The 20,415-nt window shown below is 43.7% G+C and overlaps 1 protein-coding gene across 6 annotated transcripts in view; it reads left to right on the plus strand.

Moving 5' to 3' along the window:
• Positions 1-1,153: 1,153 nt before the first annotated feature.
• arfgap1l.L (arf-GAP with Rho-GAP domain, ANK repeat and PH domain-containing protein 1-like L homeolog) overlaps positions 1,154-20,415 on the plus strand; it is a 90,207-nt gene continuing 70,945 nt past the window's right edge. For 2 of the 6 annotated variants that reach the window (XM_041582761.1, XM_041582765.1), the window contains exons 1-2: positions 9,751-9,978; positions 18,461-19,186. In XM_041582761.1, coding sequence (XP_041438695.1) covers positions 18,501-19,186 — 686 coding nt within the window. In that variant the 5' untranslated portion in view covers positions 9,751-9,978; positions 18,461-18,500. Of the gene's footprint in view, positions 1,261-9,135; positions 9,325-9,750; positions 9,979-18,460; positions 19,187-20,415 lie in introns of those variants that run through there. The other 4 variants (XM_041582763.1, XM_041582762.1, XM_041582764.1 and 1 more) reach the window with 4 other exon arrangements.

The raw sequence follows: 20,415 nt of genomic DNA on the forward strand, positions 1-20,415 counted from the left end.
TATAGGAAGGTCAGTAATATGATCCCAATGTTATTAATAGGGAATAAGATAAATATATAGGAAGGCCAGTGATCCCAATGTTATTAATAGGGAATAAAGATAAATATATAGGAAGGTCAGTGATCCCAATGTTATTAATAGGGAATAAAGATAAATATATAGGAAGGTCAGTGAATGATCCCAATGTTATTAATAGGGAATAAAGATAAATATATAGGAAGGTCAGTGATCCCCAATGTTATTAATAGGGAATAAAGATAAATATATAGGAAGGGTCAGTGATCCCAATGTTATTAATAGGGAATAAAGATAAAAATATAGAGGTCAGTGAAATGATCCCAATGTTATTAATAGGGAATAAAGATAAATCTATAGGAAGGTCAGTAATATGATCCAATGTTATTAATAGGAATAAAGATAAATATATAGGAAGGCCAGTGATCCCAATGTTATTAATAGGGGAATAAAGATAAATATATGAGGAAGGTCAGTGATCCCAATGTTATTAATAGGGAATAAGATAAATATATAGGAAGGCAGTGATATGATCCCAATGTTATTAATAGGGAATAAGAATAAAAATATAGGAAGTCAGTGAAATGATCCCAATGTTATTAATAGGGATAAAAGATAATCTATAGGAAGGTCAGTAATATGATCCCAATGTTATTAATAGGCAATAAAGATAAATATATAGGAAGGTCAGTGATCCCAATGTATTAATAGGGAATAAAAGATAAATATATAGGAGGTCAGTGATTATGATCCATGTTATTAATAGGGAATAAGATAATTTAAGATCCCGAATGTTATTAATAGGGAATAAAGATAAATATATAGAAAGGCCGGTATTTTTTTCCAGAAAAGGTGGAACAGGGAACCTTTTACTGTACTTTTTCTTTATTTTCTAATAAAATTTATAACAAAAGAAAATCAACAAAAATACTATAAAGGGTTATATTGTGAGATCCAAATAAAGCATCTCTGTTCCACTGGAAGGGGTGAGGGGGCAGAGAATAAACCATTCCCCAGGCCTGGAATTCCTTTTCCCAATAAACAGACTGGGAGTCAAGTGACATTACACATAGCAACCAGTAGGTGGAGCGCCGGGAACAGAAAAGTAACCTATCACGTGCTGGGACTGGGCTTTCCCTTCTGCTTCTGTTCATTGAGCAGGTTAATCCCAGTAGCACAGACTGGAGGGAGGAGACTCAGGGAAATACCAACAACAAGAAGTGGTAGCAGCGAATGCAGGGAGAGGTCAGTAGCTTCTTTATCTTCTCTCATGTGCTTAGAGTGCAAGCTCTGCTGGTCAGGGACTACTGAGGGTGATGGGAGATGTGGTTCTAAGATCCCTTAAATAGTGGGTGGTTAGTTACCCTTTGTTCAAACTCTCATAAGACTCTTTCCCCCACATGTAATAAAAGGCACTACATTTGCCCAGGAGCAGTAACCAGTAGCAACCAATAAGATGTTTGCTTTTAAACATGTGACCTGGAAATTCTACCTGCTGATTGGTTGCTATAGGTTACTGCCCCTGGGCAAATTTAGTGTCTTTAATTACATAACCCCAAAATTCTGAACCATAGCACCCTCAGATCTGAACTGGGATTAGAGGGCAAGCTTTGTGGCCCAGTTCCCCACTGGGCGAGCAACAGATCATAATTAAAATTAGAGTGCAAGCTTTGTATGACAATTCCATACTGTGTGACTCTCATTTCAGTACCAGGATTAGAGTGCAATCTTTGTAGGACAATTTCATACTGTGTGACCCTCAGATCAGAACTGGGATTAGAGTGCAAGCTTTGTGGCCCAGTGCCCCACTGTGTGAGCAACAGATTATAACTAGTATTAGAGTGCAAGCTTTGTATGACAATTCCATACTGTGTGACTCTCATTTCAGTACCAGGATTAGAGTGCAAGCTTTGTAGGACAATTTCATACTGTGTGACCCTCAGATCAGAACTGGGATTAGAGTGCAAGCTTTGTGGCCCAGTGCCCCACTGTGTGAGCAACAGATTATAACTAGTATTAGAGTGCAAGCTTTGTATGACAATTCCATACTGTGTGACTCTCATTTCAGTACCAGGATTAGAGTGCAAGCTTTGTAGGACAATTTCATACTGTGTGACCCTCAGATCAGAACTGGGATTAGAGTGCAAGCTTTGTGGCCCAGTGCCCCACTGTGTGAGCAACAGATTATAACTAGTATTAGAGTGCAAGCTTTGTAGGACAATTCCATACTGCATGACTCTCAGATTAGTACCAGGATTAGAGTGCAAGCTCTTTGGGACAGGGAGCGATATCAGTAAATATGGTGGTTAGTAGAGTTTGGAGAGTTAAATGTCCCTTTACTGCACCCCCTCCTGTACTTGTGTCACCCAATATACCGACAGGCTGAAATTTCCAGCTTCCCATTGGTTCCTTTCTTAGCTTTGCAGGGCCTGTTATATCCCACTGAGCATCATGGGAAATCAGCAGTTGCTGAGGATTCTGTGGGAAACATCAGATCAAATAAATCCTTCCAATAGGAACCCCACCCCTCTATGATCCACCTGCTATAAAGGGAAACTAAACCTAAACATTCTCATATCCAAGAGTCTGAAGTCACCTAAACACCCTTTTATTTCCCATTCTGCTGTCTTGAACCCTGAAACTGAAAATGTTGTTGCTAAGGCTTATTTCATCATCAATGCAAGTTATGGTTTTTTTTAATTGCTCTTTTCTGTTGTTACATCATGGTTCATTTGACTTCCTTTTTATTTCATTTTCTGACTCGTTTACTTGAATTTGCGCTCATTAGAGAAAAAATTTTGTTATTATTATTTATAATGTTATTATCCTGCCGCTGGTGCGGGAAAAACGGAAATGAGAGAGAGAGTGGGCGAGTGGCCCTTTAGAGGAACCTGAAATGATTTGCACTGGTTTGAGTATAAATTGAAACAATCAGTCTGGAATATCAACACTGTTTTCTTTCCTCTGTGTCGTGCTTGTGGGCTGAACCCCGTCTACTGTATGTACATTTAGAATGTGGCTTGTCAGGGCTCCTTGGGGGGACGACCTTAGCCACCAGCCATTAGATTCAGTAGCAGACTGGAAGAGGAATAGTGGAAGGCCTGATAAAATAAGAAAGATTATTAAAGGGCAAGCAAAGCCTGTACTAGGGTATATAGCAGTGCCATGAAGCTGATCACGTATAACTACAGGGGCATCATGCTTGTGTGACACGGAGACTGTGTGTGAGCTCTATAATTATCATGTGCTGCTGTGACAGGGGCCAAACACAGAGTTGTGGGAAGTTTAGTTATTGACTGCAACAAAAAGAAACCGCACTTCCCCATTAGGTGACAAGGCCACGGAGTGAGTGTGAGTGTGAGTGTGAGTCACCCCAGCACAGACACTTATTAATGGGATTTCCAGCCTTGCAGATCCAGGGCCTTGCTCAACAAATCAGACTTGTGACCAGGGCTGGTCCTATCACATGTGGGGCCCAATTGGGACCATGTTGGCGGGGCCCCTAGACAAAGTGTTGCTGGCTACTGACACACCAAGTATTTAGGAAAATAAGGGCATACAGGCACAAAATAGAAAGGAAAGGGGCAGACAAGGTAACATAATAGGGGCACACAGGGTAGGAGAGAGAGGGAGGAAATAGGAGAGTGGACTGGGCCAATTAGTTTGGGGCTGGGCCGATTCAGTTTGGGAGCAGGCTTGGTTGGATTGGGGGCAGGCAGGGCCTATCAAGGTTGGAGGAAAGCTGGGCCTATGAGAGTTGGGGGCAGGCTAGACCTATGGATTTGGGGATGGGCTGGACTCTCAAAGTTGGGGGCAGGCCAGGCAGCATCATGTGCTGAGGGAAATATTATCTGTGCTGCCCTGTGGTGCGGGGCCCCCCAGAGGTGCGGGGCCCAATTGGGCCCAATTGGTCCAATTGGCCTAAGGCCGGCCCTGCTTGTGACCACTCATTAACTTCCCTGTGCTGTTCATTAGAGAGACAGAGGAGCTGATTAAACACACGTTTCAAAAAGTTTCATCCCATGATGCTCGCTGGGACCAGCCACACTGGGACTGTCACTGGGGTGAAACCTTAAATGTTGTTTCCCCACAGAAACCAATACTGAAAGATTTAATTGCAGAAAGGGCAAAATCTGCAAGAGAAGAAATGATAAAATAACAGTCAGTCTTTTCATTGGCTAATTCCATCTCTACTGCTCATTGTAATTGGCTCATTATCGTCCCTCTTCTCACTCTCATTAGCATATTCCTTTATAAAATCTCACTCATTCTGGTTCATTCTCTAACGCCCACTGCTTTATTATCTACCCCCCCATTAGCTATTTACTCACATTCACCCTCATTCTTCTTATAATTCACTGTTTCTCCAACTCCCTCTCATTGACCCTTTCACCTATTCCCCCTCATTTACTCATTTATCTTTCCCCCACTGCCCCTCATTAATTCTTCCCCCACTGCCCCTCAATAATTCTTCCCCCCCACTCTCTCTCATGGACTCTTTCCCTTTCCCCCACCCCCTCTCAGTAGCTGAATCCTTTTGCACATTTCTCTTTTTTTGGCCATTTTAACCATCCTCCCCTCATTGGCTGAATCCATTGTCATTTCTTCCTCTCATTGGCTCTTTTTCCTTAGCCCCTCTGCTTATCAATGGCTGAATCCACTGGCACTTCTTTTTGTCTTATTGGCTCTTCCCATCCTCTCCCTCATTGGCTTATTCCAGTTTCACTTTTCCCTGCTTAGGGCCCTTGAGTTGTTTGTACTGGGAGCTCAGTGTTTGTCAGTTTGGGTCCCAGTGATATTGAACATGGACAATGGGGCAAAAAAACACCCTATTGGGCACATGAGGCACTGGGGACTGTTCCAACTGCTTGTTACCCGGGCTGGCAGTTGCACAATGAGGATGTTTATTCCTATGAATGTGTCGGGCCCCGCGCCAGAGCCAAATTCTTCCTGCAATGAATTCTTTGTTGTGAGACTTTCCTGTTCCACCGGTTGATATTGATCAACCGAGGACAGACCTCACCCCCCACGTCTCCCTCCTCCCCCCATGATTATTATTGGCCTCTTTAGCCTCCCTCCTGTTCTTCCTAAATCTATTAACTGGCCCAAGAGACCCAACTGCCACCCCTATAATATTATAATGTATTAGTCAGTCCAGGAGACCTGGGTGCCACCTCTATAATATTATAATGTATTAGTCAGTCCAGGAGACCCAACTGCCACCTCTATAATATTATAATGTATTAGTCAGTCCAGGAGACCCAACTGCCACCTCTATAATATATTAGTCAGTCCAGGAGACCTGGGTGCCACCCCTATAATATTATAATGTATTAGTCAGTCCAGGAGACCCAACTGCCACCTCTATAATATTATAATGTATTAGTCAGTCCAGGAGACCCAACTGCCACCTCTATAATATTATAATGTATTAGTCAGTCCAGGAGACCTGGGTGCCACCTCTATGATATTATAATGTATTAGTCAGTCCAGGAGACCTGGGTGCCACCCCTATAATATTATAATGTATTAGTCAGTCCAGGAGACCTGGGTGCCACCTCTATAATATTATAATGTATTAGTCAGTCCAGGAGACCTGGGTGCCACCTCTATAATATTATAATGTATTAGTCAGTCCAGGAGACCTGGGTGCCACCTCTATAATATTATAATGTATTAGTCAGTCCAGGAGACCTGGGTGCCACCCCTATAATATTATAATGTATTAGTCAGTCCAGGAGACCTGGGTGCCACCTCTATAATATTATGATGTATTAGTCAGTCCAGGAGACCTGAGTGCCACCCCTATAATGGTTATAAAAAGCAGCTTCAAACACAAACAAAAGAAAGGCCTCTACTTTCACTGAACTCTGGTCAGTGAAAGTCATAATGTTTGGGGGGCCCTTACTACTTAGTTAGCAGGTTCCTCCCAGGGGGGCTTAGAGTATTAGCTCAGTGCCTGTCTGGGTGCCCTGGGTGGTGAGTCCTGATAACTAAGTGCAATGAGGCCCAATTGAAAGCACAAAATGTCCAACTAAATCCCACCCATGAATCTCCAAACCCTGCCCACTTCTTCTGCAAGCCCTGCCCCATTAAGGCCTGCAAATTGGACCTTACTTTTCTCAGGCCCCACTCCTGCTATGTCTGGCCCCTGTCTGGTCTCCTCCTGTCCCCACTGATGGTGGCCCTGCTGCTGTATTGCCAGTAAAGCACCAACCTGTCTCTTTCCTAAATAAACTTAAATGGCCAGAAGGCAAATTCACTAACGGTCTGGAATTATATTATCTTTCTATTCTCACTTACTTTCACTCACACCACTATCTGTTTCCTACAGTCAGTGGCCTTAGCAACCAGGTAGCATATAAAACTCCAACCCAGGGAGGTTTCAGAGCAAAAAATAGTTTAAGAACAAAATAATAAATGTACGTCAAACTAAACAGCCATATGACATTCCACTTTTCTCACAGTGATACTCAGAGTTCCCTGTATAACTCAGCCTGTAGCCTTGTGCCTTTATATGGTCACAGAACAACCCCTCAGTGACTTCTAATATCCTTATCATTTACAGTAGGGGGTACATTATCCCTTATAATACATGAGTGATACTCAGAGTTCCCTGTATAACTCAGCCTGCAGCCTTGTGCCTTTATATGGTCACAGAACAACCCCTCAGTGACTTCTAATATCCTTATCATTTACAGTAGGGGGTACATTATCCCTTATAATACATGAGTGATACTCAGAGTTCCCTGTATAACTCAGCCTGCAGCCTTGTGCCTTTATATGGTCACAGAACAACCCCTCAGTGACTTCTAATATCCTTATCATTTACAGTAGGGGGTACATTATCCCTTATAATACATGAGTGATACACAGAGTTCCCTGTATAACTCAGCCTGCAGCCTTGTGCCTTTATATGGTCACAGAATAGCCCCTCAGTGACTTCTAATATCCTTATCATTTACAGTAGGGGGTACATTATACCTTATAATACATGAGTGATACACAGAGTTCCCTGTATAACTCAGCCTGCAGCCTTGTGCCTTTATATGGTCACAGAACAACCCCTCAGTGACTTCTAATATCCTTATCATTTACAGTAGGGGGTACATTATCCCTTATAATACATGAGTGATACTCAGAGTTCCCTGTATAACTCAGCCTGCAGCCTTGTGCCTTTATATGGTCACAGAACAACCCCTCATTTATAATACATGAGTGATGCTCAGAGTTCCCTGGCATATGGCAGTTGATCGATATTCTCCATTAATATCCAGGCAATATCAGTGCATAAACAACAGGGCAGGAGTTACTCACACCTTCCTTATCGGAGTTTATTAGGGATCAGAGGGTAAGTGCTGAAAGGAATCTCTTCCCATAATATAAACTGTGATTTTCTGTGGATAAGGGGAGATGCTTCAGAGAGCAGCAGCTTTACGAGTGTATATTGTTAAAGATTATTAAATAAATTTAGACTCTGAGCGCAGACTTGCCAGATTGAGAGCAATAATTTCCCGGGGGCACTATCTGGTGGGGCAGTGGCCACAAAGCTGTCTGTAAATAGAGCCCACGTGTGGCACAACTCCCAGACATCAGATTTCCCCTTTGCAATCGCCCTGGTTTGGTTTTCCCTGCCTTTGCTTTGCTTCCTGATACATTGCCTATAATAAAGCAGCATGATCATGATGTAATGATCAAATGACAAATCCCAAATCCTTTTGCCTCCCGGTATAACAATCATGTTACACAAACAGAGGTTTATAGGCCACTTACACAAGGATTTACAGTTTGTAGCCCTTGTTGTGTAACAGGAGTGCAACAAACATTGGTTCTGGTTACAATTGGGCTTCACTTTCCCTCCAATGAATCTCTCTCCCTGGTACTATTTCTACTTATACTGCACCAGCCGGATTTTATTCCATTTATATCCCATAGTAGACCATTGAACTCTGCCCACAGAATATTCTTTCTCTGTATAGTGGGATTTATAAATAAGTGTGGGAGATGCCATATTGTTTCACTACTTATACGGGACATTTTATCTGTGTACATTAACCCTATACATACTGTACATAGTAACATTGTAGCTGAGTTTGGAAAAAAAAAGACACATCCATCAAGTGAAATAGGACAATACTGTGTCCTGCTGCTGATACAGGTTTATAACCCCAGTCTGTCTCCATTAAGGATTTGCCCAACTTATACCATTAAAGTACAAGTTTACATGTTTCTGGGGTACATGTATGTGGGTTACATGCCTGTGTGCTAAATGCTTGTGGGTTACATACCTGTGGGTTATATGTTCTGGGGTACATGAATGTGGGTTACATGTGTGTAGCCTAAATGCTTGTGGGTTACATGTCTGTAGGGTACATGCCTGTGGGTTACATGTTCTGGGGTACATGAATGTGGGGTACATGCCTCTGGGTACAGCTTCTGGTGTAATTGCCTCTGGGTACAGCCTCTGGGGTACAGTACATGCCTGTGAATTACATGTCTCTGGGGTACAGATTCTGGGATACATGTCTCTGGGTGACATGCCTGTGGGGTACATGCCTATTCACATAGTGATCTTGTCTTTGCACTCACATGCTAAAATGCACTTCTGGGTGCTATTATACATTATATATATATATATAGCCAGGGTTAGTGGTACCCCAGTGTTTTCAGAATAACTGTACCCAGATTTATCCCCGGGTAATATCCCCAAACATGATAGTGATGGCTGTGCCTGGGCCAAGCTACAACCTTATGGTGAATGTGAGTGAGACTGACATAACTACAGGGATACCCCAGGCTGTAGCCAATATTAATCTGTGCTACATCATGTGAATAGAGTGGGCTGTACAGGGTATTTACAGGTGATGTGCCAGGCTGTTACTGTATTTACCCAAGTCCTGCCCTTGCCAGGCTGTGCCAGATCCCTGCCCCATAGGCTCAGTGGCTTGCGAGTGAGTGGGTGAGAGAAGCTGCTGAGAAGTGAGGGTGAGTGTGAGTGGATACTCATATGCAGGAGCAGGGGGTGGATGAGACTTTTCCTAGGGAACAAACAGGGGGGGCACAAGTGGCGGTTGCTGGAGAAACTGCAGGAGAATAGAGAGAAGGCGCGCACCCCAGTTGCATCACAATGATGGGGAGACGATGCTCAGACGCTGTGTTTGTACAAAGCTTTTTACTTCACACCTCTTGTTTCCTCATTCACTAACACTCGACAATGAGGAAGTGTGAAGGGAAGGGAGCGTGTCACACATACGAGAGACACACAGAGAGAGAGACTGCTCTGGATCAGCAGTGAGACAGCGGCACAAGGTAAAACTCCTTCCATGTTTGTGTCTGTGCCCGACCCCTGCCCACACTGGCACTGGTGCTGCCCTTAGAGGGGAGAATTAAAGGGAAAGTACAACTCTGGGGGCTTGTATACTCTGTGTCTTGTGTCTGAGAGACAGACAGAGAGAGACAGACAGACAGACAGAGACAGACAGACAGAGAGAGACAGACAGAGAGAGACAGCCTTGTGCATGGGATTCATAGATGCTTTATCTTCCTACAGCTCCCGGGGGGATTGATCGCTGCTGCAAGGAGGGTGATTTGGGGGTTAATTCTGAGCAGTGTATCATATTGAGGTGCTGGTCTGTAGGGGAGGGGGGGGGCGGTGCTGTTTCCCAGAGGCTGGTGCCCCCCCCCCACGCAGCTAAGGGAACAGTTTCTGATTATTTCAATTCAGACAGTTTTTCAACCCCCCTAAATTGGCGACTGGGAATTGTGTGCATTTGAGTGCAAGCTCTGTTGCTTAAAGTTAACTCATTGGGATAATTATCAGCAGGTATTCACAGAGCAGCGCCTGAAGGGGGCGCAACATCAGAACCTACATCTTACATTCGAATACAGACTGTGGAACCTGGACTGAGCAAAGGTGCCCCCTAAGCTTGGGGTCTGGCTGCACTCACAGCAGTGACGCACAAGGTAGGGGACGGGGTGCTTTAACGTGACCCCCCAACCCTCCTCGGGCAGTGCTGTTTTCATGGGGGGGGGGGGGTGACGCTGTGCTTTAGAATTGTATGCTCAGGGCACATTGCACCTGTTTCTTGCACTTTGCACCCTGTCCCTGCACATAATCAATTAGCCTGACTGGTGTAGGAGCTTGCAATCTAATGGACAGGGAAGTATATTGATGTTAATGAGATCAGCTTTATAATATCCAGTTACACAGTAGCTACTGTGTAGACCCACACAGGCTTGAACTTGATGGATGTAAATGGGGGAGTTTAAAGTGATTAAAGTGATTTGGGTTCTGTAACATAAAAACATGGCCTCCCGTCTGTAAGGTCAAATTAAAGGGCAAGTGAACCCTATTTAAAAGCAGTGTCGATAAAAACTTAATCCCAGAGCAATGTGTGTCCATCCAGGCTGTCACATTACTCAGCTGAGTGGGGCCACTCTCCCTTCAGTACAGCAGTGAGTGGGTCACTAAGCAGCCTGGGACCTCCCATTTGCATCTAAGCCACACCCTTATCTGTCTCGGGGGAACCAATATGGCAGCTCCCACTTAGTCCCATTAATGTAGAGTGAGTGGGAAGTAACATAGTAAGTCAGGTTGAAAAAAAAAACACATCCATCATGTTCAACCTTTTAACTTTTTTTAACCTGCCCAACTGCCTGTTGATCGAGAGGAAGGCAAAAAGTGCATTAGTGTGACACACTGCTGGTTGCAATACTTGTGAGCAGGAAATGTGAGTGTCAGCGAGGTGATGTCAGGGCGAGGGCAATGAGACGACTGGTTGAGCCGAGCACAAAAGGATCTTTATTTCAGGTTTATTTTTGTGTCTTGGGAAAAGAGCAGTGTGAGCACGTAACCCCCTGAGTGCCGGGCGGTGTGTAAAGGGGAACTTCCTTGGTGTTTCTGAAACTGAATTCTATGCAAATGACTTTCACAGAGAACTTTCCTGGGGTGTCACTAAAAAGCAGCCCCTGTCAACTAACAAGCGAGTCTTTATTTAATGCTGGGTCTGGGCATGTGCTGCATGATGGGAATGTTTAAAGGGTAAATAGTCAGAAAAACAAGAGACAGAATTATCAGCTTAATTCATTTGCTGCACTTTCTTCCTGTTTCTTCCCTTAGTAAGTTAAGCTGAAAAAAGACACGAGTCTCATGTTCAACCCTTGTTCTCTGCAAGATGAAGATTCTGTGTCAGTGGACAGAGAGAAAGACAAGCAGTGTGGGGTCTGGGACAGAAGAAAAGTTTGTAGTGGTCTGGTGATACCACTGGCATGTCTGGGGTTAATGCAAGGCTCTGACTTTGTAGTGGTCTGTTGATACCACTGGCATGTCTGGGGTTAATGCAAGGCTCAGACTTTACTGGCATGTCTAGGGTTCATATAGTTCTTGTTACCCATTTTCTGTAGTAATGTTACTGGCATGTCTGGTGTTAATTTGCTGATCATATATTTTCTGTAGTAATCCCTCTGGCATGTTTGAGGTTAAATCATACGTTACATACTTATCCTTTTTTACCCAGGGTGACTGTTACCCCAATGTTTCTATATATCTGTAACCTTGTTATGAGCTAAGGGGGCCCAGTCTGAAGGTCAGTTAGGGGGAGATTTGGGGTGAGTGTTTATTTGTGTCCTGAGTACTCTGGAACTATAACAGGGTGACACCCCAATGTTTCTATAAATCTGTAACCTTGTTATGAGCTAAGGGGGCCCAGTCTGAAGGTCAGTTAGGGGGAGATTTGGGGTGAATGCTTATTTGTGCCCTGGGTACCCCTGGAACTATAGCAGGGTGACTGTTACCCCAATGTTTCTATATATCTGTAACCTTGTTATGAGCTAAGGGGGCCCAGCTTGAAGGCCAGTTAGGGGGAGATTTGGGGTGAATGCTTATTTGTGCCCTGGGTACCCCTGGAACTGTGACTGTTACCCCAATGTTTCTAAACATCTGTAACCTTAACTTCTAACCTACATTTGGGAATGCACACTGGGTGCCCTGCATTGGGGATTAGATATTGTGCTGTAATGTATCCTGGGTGGGGGAATAGACTGAATTATTGAGTGACCTGTTGGGGTCTTTGATCTGGTTGCAGTGGGCATTTTTCTGTTTGATCCTTAAGTTAATATCAGCACATTAATTGGGGTTGTTATAAATATATATATAAATATTTCTATAAGGTTTTACATAAATTCGTGAAGCCCATACAGAGAGGAGAGAAGCTGCAATTAAGTCTTCACCCAAAGACATTGATGACCATGTAAAGCCATATTTGTGTCCGGCACAGTAACTGTCGTCTCCTTTAACTCTTTTCCTTCCTGCACACAAAGTGGGGGGGGGACTCTCACTGGTGGGGGTCAGCGCTTGCGTGACTTTCGTTCTCTTTTCTGTTCATTACCAAGTTCCTGTAGAGGAAATGTGATAAAGAATTTCCCTCCTGCCCATAGGAGCACAGTGTGGGGAGATTCTGCAGCTGGAGACTAAATTGCCAATGATATTTAACACAAATGTCAATTTTTTTTATCTGATCCTTAAAGGGAATGTTATAATGAATAGTCTCCATATATATGCCCATTGTGACATCCCTTCTGTTCTGCATCACCATTGTGATATCAGATGGGACATTAAGATCAAGCTTAATGGCAGTTTTTTTTACCAATTATTTTTTTATCCTTAAAATTCCAGCTTCTCTCCCAGAATTTTCCACCAGAGCAGAAGGAGAATCTGGGATTGGACCTTGGAGCATGTATCTTGGCAAGGGGCTGACAAGGAAGCTGAAAGGGCAAATAGTCACATTAAGAGAAACTCCCCACACCCTGCTCTGGTCAGAGACACAAACATGAAAAGAGGAAGCGAGTGAGAGCGCAGGGAGGAGGGTCCGGAACTGACAGTGGACGTTGGCCATCAGATTAAACGCTCTGCCAGTTTGACAGTTACACATTATACAATGACACAAACGCTGTGGAGTCAGAATGTGCAGCATATGCGCATTGTGTGTCCCCCTAACTCAGCATTACAGTTGGGGTGGGACAGACCCACAGACCCCAATTTCTGCCATACAGCTGCTCATTTCATTATTTAGTTTTTATTATTAGACATTATTATTATTAGTTTGCTCTCATTGGGTTCAGACTGAAGACCCCCTGCACCCTTTTGTGACAATGTTCTGCTAAAACAATGTTCTGCAAATTATCCCAATTTTTTAGTTAGAACACCCCCCCCCCACACACACACACAATTCCCTCTCCCTGGCTTCATCTCCCCTGCAGCTTCTAGTTCTAGGAGAGGGGGCAACTGCAGTTCTGCATTGTCTGATTCTGATGGGCAGGATTGAGGTTTGGCCCATGAAGGAGAGATTCCTCCCTGTGATTTATTTTGGGGCAATATGCCTGTAAGTATAAACCTACAGTGGGTGGGAAGAACCTCCTTTTTTTGGTTTGTTTTCATTCATATCATGTAGAGGCTCACCAAGTAGGAATAGGACAATGGGTGGAAAAGAGAAGAGGGGAAAGGACAAAGGGTAAAAAAGAAAAGAAGGGAAAAATGATTGGTGGAAAAGAGAATTGAAAGAGAATAAGGGAAAGGATCAGTAGAGAAGAAGGGAAATGGGAAACGGGGAGAGGGAGAAGGGGAAATGGCATATAAAAAATAAAGTGGAAGAGTACAGGAGAAGAACAAGGGGAAGAGAAGAAGGGAAAGGGCAATGGGTAAAATAGAGAAGAAGGGAAAGGACAAGGGGATGGGAAGAAGAAGAAGGGAAATAATATGAGGATGAGAAAGAGAAGAAGGAAAAGGACAAGGAATGGAAAAGAAGGGAAAGGAAAGGACAAAGGATGGAAAAGAAAAGAGGAAAGGACAATGGGTGGAAAACAAAATAAGGGAAAGGATAAGGGGATGAGAAAAAGAAGAAGGGAAGGACAAGGAATGGAAAAGAAAAGAAGGGAAAGGACAAGGGGTGGAAAGGAAAAGAAGGGAAGGACAAGGCATGGGAAAGAGAAGAAGGTAAAAGATAAGTGGAGAAGAAGGGAAATGGGAAAAGGGGAAATGGCATATAAAAAATAAAGTGGAAGAGGAGAGGAGAGGGAAGAGGAGAAGGAAAAAGAGGGAAATGTAAAGAATAGAAAAACTAAATGCCGTTATTGTGTACAGGGTTGACTGCTTACCCTTTAAATCACGGTTTGTAAGAGCAATTGAAAATGTTTTCTGAGATCTAAATAAAAAGCATCAAATATACTGCACATTGCTGTTCATGTGAGTGCCTTTTGGATTAAGATTTGCACCCTATGCAATTCTGTGATCTCATTGGTTAGATTGGATAGACCTGTGCTTTTGGGGTAAACTTATGCCAGATTGAAGCTAAGCATCCCTGAAAACCACTCGGTACATTTGTAAAGTTTGGTTTTACTATATGGAATGCTGCCATCTGGTTGGTCAGATAGATTGGGGTCCCCTTGTAGGCTGGGCCCTGCATAAGAGACAGCTCCGTAAAATGTGCCCCACTTTTTTTCTAAAGAAGTAGTTGCTGACCCGCTTGTGCATGAGAGAATGAGAGAAATGTATTTGCATTCAGTCAAAGCCATGGGGCCCACTTTGCCCCAGTATATGTGAATCTGGGTGTATCACTTTAATGCAGGATGAGGAAATAAAAGTCCAAGAAAATTGTGTTTCTTATTAAAGTATTTGCTGTTGATTAGAATTTGGACCTTGGCAGCCACTTGTGCCCTCCCCAGTGTGCCCTTCAGCATTTGGCACCTACATCATGCGGTGAATGTTCAGATCCAGAAACAACAAGGAAGAAACCTGTGTGACTCCTTTCTAAATCGTTTGTGGGTGATGTGATGTAGGTGCAGCTGATTCATGAGTCGCAAAAGGAAGATTATTCATTACAATGCCATTTATTTAATAACAAACAAACAGACTGTCCACTTGAGCTGCGCTTGGGTTTGTGAGCAGGATAGTACGGCTACGGAACTACGGGGGTCAATGGTATAACTAGATATGACTGGGCCATACAGCAAATTCAATTTAGGGCACCAGAACATTCTCCCTAGATATATTGCAGTTGATCATTAATTAGGCCCCTTACACTGCCGAGCCCTCCTGCAGCCACAGGGTCTGCTTCCACTGTAGTTACACCCCTGACAGGGGTTATTAACCCTGGAATAACTAAGCACAACCTAAATGTGTACCCATCTGTAGCCATTTGCTTAATAAAAATATCTATGGACAGGTGCACTAGTGATAAACAAGCCCACCCTGTTATGGGTGCATCTAATTGCATTACCCCCCTAGGACAGATGTCACTGTCACTTGAATGTGCTGCACAATCACATCCTATGCCACTTACTACAGCAAAGCCTAGTGCCAGGGTATAGGGCACGAATTCTGATTTGCTGTGCACTGGAAATCTGACCAGGTTTATAATAATGAGTAGGTATTATTTAATGCCAGCCCTTCTGTAACGAGTTCTGTAATTTCAGGTCTGTTAATCGGCTGCTGTCTAACACATTGTTTCACAACAAAGTCAGAACCAACAGTGCAGAGAATAGAAAGGGATGGGTAGTGCGGATCTACTGAGAATCCCAGTGAGAATGAGTTGTATCAGGAGTCAGAGGCAGCAGTGCAGAGAAAGGGACAGACACAATGACAGTTACACAGAACTATAAACCCCGTGAGAATGAGGAATGAATGGATATTGGGAAGTTGTATCAGGAGTCAGAGGCAGCAGTGCAGAGAAAGGGACAGACACAATGACAGTTACACAGAATTATAAACCCAGTGAGAATGAGGAATGAATGGATATTGGGAAGTTGTATCAGGAGTCAGAGGCAGCAGTGCAGAGAAGAGAAAGGGACAGACACAATGACAGTTACACAGAACTATAAACCCAGTGAGAATGAGGAATGAATGGATATTGGGAAGTTGTATCAGGAGTCAGAGGCAGCAGTGCAGAGAAAGGGACAGACACAATGACAGTTACACAGAACTATAAACCCCGTGAGAATGAGGAATGAATGGATATTGGGAAGTGTATCAGGAGTCAGAGGCAGCAGTGCAGAGAATGTGGAATGAATGGCTATTAGGAAATTGCATTAGGCAACATTATATTTTTGGGTTTAGGAGGGATAGTGAGAAATATAAAGCAGAGGTGCTGCTGGGAAATAAGTCTATTGATACACAAGGTCGGGACACAGACATTTTGCCGGAAATAGAGAAAGCTCTTAAAAAGCTAAAGGGAATATTAAGTGTGAGCAGTAAGGGGTAACTATGTGTTGCTATGAGAAGCTGAAGAAGGAATTGGGTCCAGATCCACTACAAACTGGAGGTTTGGGGACAGTCCCTCTATTAAAGAATCCGCAAAGCTCAGACAAATCACTAATGGGAAGTCGCTTTAAACAGAACCAGGGGGTGGATTCATTCCTCTACTGACTGCAATAGTTCTGAGGAAGTAATGAGGGGAAGTATGTATATTTTTGGGAGATGCTGCTTTCAGTTTTTCCATTGTATCAGTTTAACTTTGGCAGAGAATTTTTGCTGTATGTGCACCCATCACAATGGAAATGGTATGGCAACTGGTGCACTTCTTATTTATTAAAGAGTAGGACAAGATGGGGACAGTAGGGCAAGATGGGGACAGTAGGACAAGATGGAGACAGTAGGACAAGATGGAGACAGTAGGATAAGATGGAGACAGTAGGGCAAGATGGAGACAGTAGAACAAGACAGTAGGGCAAGATGGAGACAGTAGGACAGGATGGAGACAGCAGGACAAGATGGAGACAGCAGGACAAGATGGAGACAGTAGGACAAGATGGAGACAGTAAGGCAAGATGGAGACAGTAGGATAAGATGGAGACAGTAGGACAAGATGGAGACAGTAGGATAAGATGGAGACAGTAGGATAAGATGGAGACAGTAGGACAAGATGGAGACAGTAGGATAAGATGGAGACAGTAGGGGAAGGTGGAGACAGTAGGGGACAAGATGGAAACAGTAGGTCAAGATGGAGACAGAAGGGCAAGATGGAGATAGTAGGACAAGATGGAGACAGTAGGACAAGATGGAAACAGTAGGACAAGATGGAGACAGTAGGGGAAGGTAGAGACAGCACGGGAAGATGGAGGTGCAGAAGTTTGTAGGCTTGATAAAGGGCTGATATTAAGCATGAAACATTACCTAATCTTGGTACAAATACATTTTGCATAGTTTTGGGGTGCTACTGTGAGATTGTTTTTATATGGATTTCCCTGGCAGTGGGGTAAGTGGTTTGTACCCAATGCTACAAAATAGCATCTCTGCTTTCGATTGTAGAAAATTGAGATGCGGGTTGAGTTCATATCAGTGTTGCCCAACTGAGTTATTGTTAAACACAGTATAAATCAGCCACAAGTAAAACCAGCTCTGCCCAAACCACCAGCAGCATTTGGGTTTCCTGAGTTTCCTGAGTTGGGACTTTGCTTGTGACTGTCACTCCTCCCACACTGAGAGCTGCCAGTTCCCCTCTTACTTCTGCATGAAAGTGACCAGTGTTTCCTGGTGGAACCATTCAGATCTCTTGTAGCCGCTGGTATATAGAAACTAGCCACATGCTCTGATGCTTTATATGTGAGAATAGTAACCAAGAGTGAAAACCTTACCAAAACCCAGTTCTGCCCGTCACTCATTTTACTGATCTTAAATAATTACTAATTCTGTATTGGCCGGTGTTCTTACGCTGCCCAGCAGAGGGGGCTCATGCTCCATAACAGAAACATCTATTCTGAATTTACAGAAAAGTGACATTTTTAGACCTGAAAGGACTCCAATCCAAGAAATGAACAAAGACTGAGCATTGTTTCAGGAGTGCAAAAAACTTCAGATTTAAACAATAGTATAGTAACCCTTTAGGTTAGTAGCTTCTTTCACAGCTTTCTTTCATAGCTTCTTTCTCTGCTGATGTTTAAATCTCCTTTCCTCTAGAAGTGGTCGTATGTCACCTCCATAGGGAAAAAGATAATTCTCTGCCTTGGTCTGAAGATATCCATTCTTATTTGCATAACCCTACTAGAACCCACCCAGTACTAGTGAACCCAAGGTGCTCCCCAATACATCAAGGTTTAATACCACTTCCTGCCCCTGGGCTGTTCTCTTTCCCATGGTTTTGAACAAGGGGAAGCACCGGGGGGCCTTGTATATACTTTTCTTTAAACAAGGGTATGGATGGAGCACATCAAAGCAGTCTCGGCCGCAAAACATTCTTTATTGCATCACAACATGTTTCGGACCCCAAGGATCCTTTATGTATATACTTTTCTTGTAGGAGCAGTACATAGTAGTGATTATGGACACAAGTTGGGTTTTCATGCACAATTCTTTACTAGGAATGTATAAAGGGGCACAGAATAAATTGACACATCCTCCTGGGTTGGCAGAGAAGGTTCTACTCTGAAGGACTCACCGTTCCTTTCCCATTTGCAGGTCTCGGGTCAGAGATGAAGTGAACATTAAATGACTGAAGATGTCGGAGGGGCCCTGCCTTATATCGGAGTGGCTCCACACTCTCAAACTGGAGCAGTACCTGGAGCTCTTTGAGGAACATGGTTTGTACACAGTCACCGACTTAAGGGCCCTCAGTGATGAGGAACTGACCAAAATAGGGGTCATGTTGCCCGGACATCGGAAGCGGATTCTTGGATTCCTCCAGAAATCTATGTCTTTGGAATATCCGACAGAGGAGGTGGCGTGTAGGCCTGTGCCCATGAAGAGGAACGTGTTTAAAGGTGGTACCACCAGCAGTGACCAGGCAGTGCCCCCCTCTATGCCCAATAACTGCCAGTCTCTACAGAATTCAGGCCAAGGAGGACAGGTTCGGGTGCCGCCACCCATCCCCCCAAGAAAGGGATGTGCTCCTCCCTTCAAATTTTCCTTCACTCTTCCCAGTAGCACCTCCCCACTCCAGGACTCCCCACCAGTAGAAAAATCTGTCTTTCCCCCTGCTGTCAGTCTTCAGAGCACTGAATCCAAATCTCATCCAGTGGCAAATGAGGAAAAACAGAGTGAGGGGAGTGGCCATTTGGTAGCTCCACCCCTACCCGCCAAACGTCATAAGGTAGAGAACAAGAGTCCAAGCAAGAGCCCTCCACCTCTACCAGTGCGCCCTCCTGTGGTGCCTGCAAGGACTCACACTGTTCCCTTGTCCAGCAGGTAAATAATCTTATTTTGCTTCACTACAGTTACTAATATTACTCATTTCTTACTGAAATAGGGCTTGGGGTTATTCCATGTTTGATTTTTGTAGGGCACATTTCTAGTGCACAGATAATCCCCCCTGTGTAGTGGATTGCTTCTTATTTGTAAACCAAAACAGTTACAACAAAGGTAGAATAGAAGGGGTTGTTTATACAAAGCTCGTTATCTCAAGTGTTAAAATAAAACACCAATGAGCCAATCATTTGTCATGACTAAGACCCTCCCAGTGCCTGAACTGTGGGAGGAGAGCAGCCCAAGAAGCAGTAGTAGGAAGGTGAGTCAGAACATATGGGCCGAAACTTGACACATGGATTTCACTTGACTAATGATATGTCAGATATTCTGTTACAATACCCAGCAAGTAACAAGTCCTTCTATAGTTACTTCTGTATCATGTGATGAACCTCAGCCTTTTTCATGTGGTTTTTCATAATAACCTCAGTGTTTGTGTTGTGTGTTACACTTTGCTGTGTGTATGAATATCCTCATTGTATATGGCAACTCATGCAGCCACTTAGCTTCCACTGGACAGCACTGCGCTCTATTCCTGTAGAGTTCTTGTATCCATGGGCATCTTCATAACAATAGTACTGGCTCCTAGTAGGAAAAAAGATGGAGTAGGGTAGGAACATGAGTAAGGTAAGATGTGGAGAAGGGTAGAATCTGGAAAAGGGCAGCGTCTGGATTATGGGCTCATGTGGAGTAGAATACACCTGGAGTAGGGTTGGATGGTTAGGGCAACATTAAAATGAGGTTATTATCTGGGAAATGTTTCAGTACTGGGTAGAGCAGGGTATGGGGCAGGTTATAGTCTGTAATATTCAGTTAATAAAGGTTTGGAGTGAGGGCGAATTGTGATGTAAGGAGGGTCAGGCCATAGTTGTACCAGAGTGGTGCCAAATGTGCCAAGTGCAGTAGCTTTGGGGTTTACGGTTGCAAGTGCAATGAGCAAAGTGAAATATTGAGTGCAATTGCCATGTATTTGCCCCATAATGGAGGATTTTATGTTATGTTTTGGAGTAGGTACTATGTGGAGTAGAGTGCAGACAGGTGTTGGATACTTTCCGGAGTAGGTACCATATGGAATAGGGTACAGACTGAGGTAGGTTACGTTCTGGAGTAGGTATCACCTAGAGCATACAGACTGATATAGATTATATTTTGGAGTAGGTACCATATGGAGT

The sequence above is a fragment of the Xenopus laevis genome, chromosome 2L (assembly GCF_017654675.1).
Source record: "Xenopus laevis strain J_2021 chromosome 2L, Xenopus_laevis_v10.1, whole genome shotgun sequence".
Classification (NCBI taxonomy): Eukaryota; Metazoa; Chordata; class Amphibia; order Anura; family Pipidae; genus Xenopus; species Xenopus laevis.